The sequence below is a fragment of the Etheostoma spectabile genome, chromosome 21, assembly GCF_008692095.1.
Source record: "Etheostoma spectabile isolate EspeVRDwgs_2016 chromosome 21, UIUC_Espe_1.0, whole genome shotgun sequence".
NCBI classification, from domain to species: Eukaryota; Metazoa; Chordata; class Actinopteri; order Perciformes; family Percidae; genus Etheostoma; species Etheostoma spectabile.
In genome coordinates, this window is record NC_045753.1 from 20787104 (window position 1) to 20795581 (window position 8478).

Genomic DNA, 8478 nt, shown 5'->3' on the forward strand with positions numbered 1-8478 from the left:
GAGTGTTTGTTGTTACCAGCAGCATTTGAGGATCGAGAATAGTTTTTCTGTCAAGTCATTGTGGGAATCAAGTGAAAATATTTAGTTATGCAACGATTAAATAGAAAACACACACCTAATATGCATGTATTACTGCAGTTTAAAGTTCTATAGGGGTGCATTACTTCACATTATGACCAAAACAATTGATAATATTGATTAAAGAGGTTGTTGATGCCAATATATTGGGACTGACTCTGACATGCATTATCGGTTAATTGTGTAATTATTTGCTCAATAAATACATTTGGTGATGTCAAAACATAGTGAAAAAAGTCTGGGTTTGTCTGACTGTTTGTCCAAAACCCAAATATCTACTTTTTACTTTTATCAAATAGGGCTACGAAAACCAGCAAATATTTTAGTTTGAGAAGATGGAACCATTTTAGCAGATAGTAGAGTAGTAGGCTACATGGAGTTCACCCAGTTGTCATTGAATTATTTATTTGGAAATTTTCGAGTTCACCCCTTTACAAGTGCTTTTTTTTAAGCACTTTAGGGGCTGATTTTAAGCAGTAACACTGACTGAAACTGAACTAACAACTACAGCAACAAAGTTAACACTGGACATAATAAAAACCAAATAAAACCAATATCCAGAAATCTAAGGTCACATAAACAGAAAAGTGGAAACTACACAGGATGACCCTGCTTCCTTTGAATGGAATACAGGGGCATGAAAGTATTATATTATAAATGTGTAAATGTGTCTGAACTGATCTTTAGATTAAATCTCACATCTCTATTTTGATCATAGGTGTTGTTTCATCCTTGCCACCTACATCAGCCACATTTATATTCAAATTGTATACTGAATCTCATTTTGCTGGATTCATATATGGGAGTGGGGGAGTGTGGGGGGGGGGGGGGGGGGGGGGGGGGGGGGGGTGCATTCAAATGACAAAAAAGAAGCATCCATGTTGACTGTGCAGCAGTGTATCCTATGGTGTGCCAATAAAAGGAACCTGCATGATTAGAAGTGAGTAAAGTCAGGTGAACGAGAGGAGAGAGCTGGGTACTTTTTTTTTGTTTTGGTTTCTTTTTTTTTAATACAGTGATGCTGTGACGTCAACGTGTTGAAGTATGTCTCTGTCGCTCAGCCGGTTCGAAGCTGTCAGAGAGCGCACTCCCACTGCTTCTCGCTCGTGCGTGGTGACCATGGAGACGTCCAGGAGTTTTACAGGAGGGTGTCATTTTCGAACTCAGCGCGCAGCGATGGATGCCTTTTCAACGAATGACCTGCAGAGCTGGGACGCGGATGGACTGTGTTGACCTGCTCCGCGATGAAGTGATGGAAGTGTCCACTGCCAACTGATAAGACGTGGGGAAGTTGTCTTTTTGTGTTGTCTGCTTTGGAGACAGTGTGCAGTTGAGCCGGTTGAGAGACTTAAACAATCAGAAAAGGACGGAACGCAAAATCAATTAGAAAACCATGCACTGTTCATATCCATGGAGAGATGGCATGCGTGCTCCTCTTCAGTCGACTTCTTCCTTTCTCACACCGGCTCACAAGAACATCCATTTGCTTATTATCCCTTTTCCTTTCTTATTTGTGCTACTGTGCGTTATTCCCTGCCGACACCATCATGCAAAAGGCAGGTGATCCGACGTCCAGTTGTCAGCGCGTCCTGGCCGATGGAGCCCAAAGGCGCGTTCAGAAATCCTGCGTTTTGCCGTTGGATGCGAGACCGAGCAGCGTTGAGGCATCTCGGCCGAAAACCGACCAAAGACCTCCTTCGACTCTCCACGTCGACACTCCCAGTCCTCCCATGACTAACTTAAAGTTTGGGAATAAAAAGTTACCGAACGCCATCATAGTTGGTGTGAAAAAAGGAGGCACCAGAGCCGTTCTGGAGTTCATAAGGATTCATCCGGACGTGCGAGCGGCTGGCACCGAGACACACTTCTTCGACAGGAACTATGATAGAGGCCTGGAGTGGTACAGGTAAGAGCATGTCCCGCATGCACAGGTGCATGCACACCTGTCCCATCGGTCGTGTAATCTTTAAATTTCAAAAAGATAACTTGCAAATGACAACACGATTGCACTTTCATTTGTGGCAAGAAATCAGAAACGGCGATCAATTGCAAAAGTTTCAATGCTTGGAACTTTACAACTGAATCCCACCAGTGACTGTTTTGCAGTTCATTAAGAGAGATGGGTAATCATCAGCCTTAATTAGTAAAAGTGTGGCCTTTGCTTTTATTTCTGAGGCACTCAAAGACTCCTGGGAGCCTGTCATTGTGCTTATATCCTAAAATGAATGTTTCTGGTTAGGCCTGTTCAATGACGGAATAATGATGATATAAAATAATGTCAAGTGATGATTATGATCATGATGATGAAATTTGGACTATACTGATGTCTAATTCAATTCCAAATTTTATAGTGTGGATTTTTCTTCTTTAAAACAAAAGACATTATCTTGAGGGTGTTCCCTGACAAAAAATAATTCAAAACACACAAAACAAATGGTGGCCTCTGTCTCCTGCCGGTTATGGTTATACAAGTGCCTCTGAAAATGAAAAGCACTTTTCACATTAAATCAGCTGCTTAATGTCAAAAAGGCTCCCTCTCCCTTGCCCTTGGTACGTTGTGTTTTGAGGTGGGTAAACACGTTGGCTGGGTTTTCTGCAGTCTCTCGACTCATTTTACATTCTTTTTGCAGGAAACTTCGGAGAGCAGAAGAACGTCTCTCTTGTTTTGATGTACTGTAGAGCAAATAATCAGATTTCTCATTTAATCCAACCTCTCGAGGCAGAGTAAACTGCAGCATGCGGGCCTGCAGTAAAATGAACGTTGAAGTAGAAAATTTATTCATAAAATGCTACACAAAGCATACTTAACTAGAGTTACACATATATAGGCCCGTATACAGTATATACACGCACATTAGGCTATAATATGAAACATCAACATCATTATCTAAACGTCTTAATTACAGATTTAGACCAGAAATGTTCCGGTTTAGTCATGATACATAATGCATCCATGCAGACAGCCATTCATGCACAAACACACACATGTTGATGAGTGTCATGCAACTTGCAGAAGGGATGTACATCAGTATAAAATAATTATAAAATGAAAGAATCTCCGCTAATTGGCAGTTTTCTGGACTGTTTATCTCAGAGATGTGTGTTGAAGATGTGATGCCCTCGCCTATTACCGTAGATTGATTGTCAGCTGTCAAAGCTGGAAAGAAAAGGTCAAATGCCAACTCGCCGACTTTTGAGGATTGCTTTCAAAACAAACAGTTGCTTCTCAGGAAAACTCTCTTGCCAAAACGGCCCTTAAAAGTAACAAATAAATACATAATTGATTTGGAACGGTGTGCAGACCTCCTTTGTCCCCTGAAGTTAAGTGTTCTTGTCTTGGACGTCAGTGTTTTTGCCTGGATGTGTGCACACTCAGCCCCTCTCCTCTAATAGCTGCAATAACAGGTCAGAGCAGTGCCAAAGGCTACACTGGGTACCTCCACTCCAGTGGAGAACAAAGGAAGTTAGGTTCAACTCTAAAAACCTCTCTAAAAATGTAAGCACTGCAAACTCATCTGTACCCTTTTCAATGGCTGTGTCTATTTTGATTCTCCAGTGTTCATTGTCCAGCAGTTTTAATCAACTTTATAGTGTCATTTAGCTTTAGTGTTACCAGCAGACGTGACATTATGCATCGCTTGCTTCTTGCTTGTATTTGACAGTCAAGTATCCATCAAAAGGATCATCCAAATTAAGTTAAAGTTAAAGCCATTGTGTGTAGGATCAGAACATTGGTCAGTGTTGTGCATGAACGTGCTAAAAAAGCGCGTTCATTGAACGTGCTCATGTTTTTGGGGAACGTTGAACTGAACGTATCTGTTGGGAACTGATGAACATGAACGTGAGCGTTGTTAACACACTCATTAAACTAAAATAGATTAAGATAATTAAATTAAGCCAATTAGTAAATTGAGTATTGCTTGTTTTGTGTTCTGAAATTTGATAACAAGCATTATAGTAAATCGACTAATTTTTAGGTTTTGGACTGCTGGTTGGATAAAACATCACCTTGAGACCTATATGTGTTATGGATATTGCTAAATCGTTTTCTGATGTCATGTAAACCAAATGATGAATTAGGTAATCAATAATGAGAATAATTGTTAATCTCAGCTCTATTTGTAATCTGTCCTTGGTTTCCAATCAAACTTCAAACGTTTACCCTGTGAGGCATACCTTTTCTTTTCATTTCTTTCAAAGACAACAATGGCCTAGTTTGAAGACCCAGAAGTAACCTAACAGAGTCACTCTGCTGTATGTGTTCTGTTTGCATGATTTATTACTCTGGAACCATGCTGGGCGGATGCACAGGAGACCTGTCGGCGAGACAAGTCTCCTGTGACAACAGACTACAGTGACTTTGCGTCCTACTATCATATACATGGAGAATCTGGGTTCATGTCCAAACTGGAGCTTCTCAGTTTGTGTGGTTTTGTACCTCACTTGTGTTACCCTGCCCTAAATAGATATCTAATACAAAAAACTTTTTTTGCCATTCGACGGAGTGAATGCGAGGACGTTGTGTCCTTTGTCTGAATCTGTTTTCATTTGTTGTGATGTGAGCAATTCAAAATAACAAGAAAATGTAAAATAAAATACACTTACGGTGTTGAATGTAAATGAGAAACTGTTCTCTTACTGGAAGTTTTACTTTGTGTTTTCATCCTTCATTCAGAGGTTTAATGCCAAGGACTCTGGAAAGCCAAATCACGATGGAGAAGACACCGAGCTACTTTGTGACAAAAGAGACGCCACACCGGATCTCTGCCATGTCCCGAGATACCAAGCTCATTGTGGTAGTGCGTGACCCCGTCACTCGTGCAATATCAGATTACACTCAGACTTTAACCAAAACTCCCGACCTGCCAAGCTTCCAGGATCTGGCCTTCAGAAACCAGAGCCTGGGCATTGTGGACACGTCCTGGAACGCCATTCGGATCGGCCTGTACGCTCTGCACCTCGAGAACTGGCTCCGCTACTTTCCTTTGGCTCAGATTCACTTTGTGAGCGGAGAGCGCCTTATCACTGACCCGGCAGAGGAGTTGGCTCGGATGCAAGACTTCCTTGGGTTAAAGCGCATCGTCACAGACAAACACTTCTATTTCAACCGCACCAAGGGCTTCCCTTGCCTTAAGAAGCCAGAAAGCAGCGGCTCGCCTCGCTGCCTGGGCAAGTCCAAGGGCAGAACTCATGTGCAGATAGACAGAGATGCTATCGAGCAACTGCGAGACTTCTATAGACCTTACAATGTCAAGTTTTATGAAATGGTGGGTCATGATTTCAAGTGGGAGTAGAGGTTTGAGAGATATATTTTTGAATGGTACAAGTTAGGTTTATGTATTCCACAAATTCAAAAATGATTTGCCTGCATTAACATGACATGGCTATCAGCAGTCTCCAGACAAGTTTTGGGTGAAACAGCAAAAGCAGTATTACACTAATGAGCAGAGCAAAATCTAAGATGACATTGCTTTTGCACTCATAATGATCTGTTACCAGCCGGCCACAACGTCCTGTTTTTTCACAGCTTCATGATTTCTGTTACTGTTACTTTGTATCATCGCTGATAGATTGCCCCTTTGCTGACTAGTTCATATTAAAAAAAGGGGGAAAATCCAGGGAATGGGATTAGTTCCTCTAAAAACCTGCTTCACTAATCAAGGCATGGCTTGAAAGCAAGACCTTGGAAAATGTCAGCGAAGTCTTCAGGGAGAGCAGAATTAAGCTGTAGCACTGTGGTGGGAAATCTCAAATGTAAAGCCATAACACAAGTATAAACCACCTAATAGCACTTACTGATGGTCTCATCAGTTCCTACACAGAGTGGAAGAGTTTCTGTCTCTCTCTCTTCAGAGCATGGATCGGGTAAGTTAGTTTTATGCTGTAACACGCCACTTTGTTTTCTGTGCTTCATTTGCAAAAAACATTTTTCTATTTTTATTACAAAAGTATTGAGTCACTGCCTTAGCCACAATGCTTGTCCATTAACGTCATTAAATGAAACAGAAGCACAAATACATTCGTGACATCTTGTTTAATTCTGTCTCGTCTGAAACCTTGACCTCGATGGTGTATCCCTTTTTCAATTGCTGAATGTGAACCTCTTAGAAAATGATTGAATTTGTATTATATATCCCTTTTTCATATCTAGTCAGAAAAATTGAGGTTTTCAACAGATTAGACCACTTATGGTTCTTACACTCATCACCCATGTTGCTACTGAAAAACAGCTCCTCTGAGGTTTATTGAATTCTGTAAGGTTTCTTGTGTGCCTCAGTGGTGGATGAGTGGGCATAGGTGTGAGGAATTTCAATCACTTTTCAAAGACAAAGCAGGGAACACCTAGTTGTGGCAGGTTTTCAAATAGATTCTAGGACTGCTTGTCACATAACTGTGGTGAAAAGTTTGGATTTGGCCGCATGGTGTGAATACTAAAGGTAGACTGTCTGAGCTTAAGCCAGACTGATACAATACTGTAGAAACAAAGGGGAAACATGAATAGGGATATAAGAGAATATTTTATGATTAAACACTCAAATTACATATTGTACATCCTGTTATTGGTAACACAACATTAAATTAATATTAAAATAAAGTGTTATCATGTATGAGAATGACACAAGTGTTTAAGAGGAACTTAATTAATGACATTGTATTTCACTTTTGAATGAGTGTGTACATATTTAATGATTACGGGTTATAGTAACATTATTACTGGGTAATAATGCAGAAAAAATGGGGTACTGTAGTTTTGTAATTATGGGAGCTATACATGCTTTCACTCACAAATAAACTATTGAGGATGATTGGACACCGTGTAGAGATGAGAAATGAGAAATTGATCAGGCTGCCGTGGGCACAAATGTGACAGAATTAGCCATTCTTCCGATTTACTTGCCTTCTCCTCGGGGGACATGTTCTGGTATTTTTCCGCATGTTTTTCCTCATTGTGACAGTTCAAATAGTAATCCTTAAACACAGTGACTTGCGACTTGCAGACTAAACACACAGCTTCTCATGTTGCCACACGCAAAACATTTCTCAAGCTTGATGTACTGATGTAGCCAGCCTGATCTAATAATAATAATAATTCATTACATCTATATATCGCTTTATCAAAGACACTCAAAGCACTTCGGGGGAGGGGGACTACTCTCTAATACCCCCAATGATTGGCACCCACCTGGGTGATGCACGACAGACACCAGACACTCACCACACATCAGCTGTCACCTCACACATCGCCACGTATTTCTGATCTTACAAAAATACGTAAAATGACCACGACCTGTTAACGCCACATTACGTGCCGGCACGTACAAAAACAATGCCAATGGAAAGTCAATTAGGAGCCTTTGTTGTGGTGTCCCTGTCCCTTTATGCAAGACTGAAGGGTACTGTTTCTGGCACACATGATACATGTACAGTATATGTCTATGAGTCAATAGCTGGCTAACATAGTAATGGTAATCTACTGTTGGTCACCCTTTCTGAATTACCACGTAATGAGATTCTGGGCTAATTATTTTTGTTGTTAGTATCCAAACCAACATTAGAAAAAGAGCAATGTGAACAACATGGATGTACAGCATTGAGTGAATAAAGTTACAGTGTAAGATAAAAGCTACAGTTCATTATTATTACCAATGCTTACCACACTGTCCCCTGTCATATTAAAAGCCCAATAACACTTTGACGGTGAACAGAAATGGTATTGACTGTTTTTGTTAGATTGTAACTGCAGTATTTCTAAGTGCTCATCATGGCCTTGGGGGCAACATGAAACTTTTCAGCGGCTGTAATTTGCCCAGGTCAGAGTAGGGCTGTGGGCTGGAACAGAATGCAGTCCTGCTGTAATGAGCTTCTTGTATCCTATATTTATTCAATAAGGACTGAAGCACTTACAGTGTAATCTAGTTCCAGGTCGCCTCTAAATATAAATGTATACCTTCTATGTACTTCTTCCCACATACCAGTAAGTATTTCTTTTTACCCCCGTATGAGCTTATTACATAACACCCTAAGCAATGAGTATATCAATATCACGAAAGTTAGATCATGCACAAGAGTAAGCAGAGTAAGCAGACATATTGACAGTGCATACTGTATATAGACTGCGAGACTTCACTGAAGTACCGAAATACATAACAGCAGAGAGGTTCTCAGCATTTCAATGTGTACCTTTCAAAATCAAGAAACAGACTATGGAACGTTGAACTCTGAGAATCTGTTTCCTTAACTAATAATGCTCATTAATAATGATTTCGCTCCCAGTGAAATGTAGGGCATGTCGGTCCTCTCTGTTATCTACATAACTCAGAAGTCTAGTACTTTTATCTGTTTGAGTACTACTTCATCTGAAGCCCCATTGAAATCCGCATGTAACAGAGTATCCTTTGA

At 40.5% G+C, this 8478-nt stretch overlaps 1 protein-coding gene across 1 annotated transcript; it reads left to right on the top strand.

Annotated features, from left to right (window-relative positions):
* The first annotated feature begins 1133 nt into the window (after positions 1 to 1133).
* On the top strand, positions 1134 to 5675 carry LOC116671694 (heparan sulfate glucosamine 3-O-sulfotransferase 2). Its single transcript, XM_032503096.1, has 2 exons — positions 1134 to 1984; positions 4754 to 5675. Exons 1-2 carry the CDS (start codon positions 1497 to 1499, stop codon positions 5370 to 5372), a joined length of 1107 nt encoding a protein of 368 aa, XP_032358987.1. The 5' UTR covers positions 1134 to 1496; the 3' UTR covers positions 5373 to 5675.
* The last annotated feature ends 2803 nt before the right edge of the window (positions 5676 to 8478 follow it).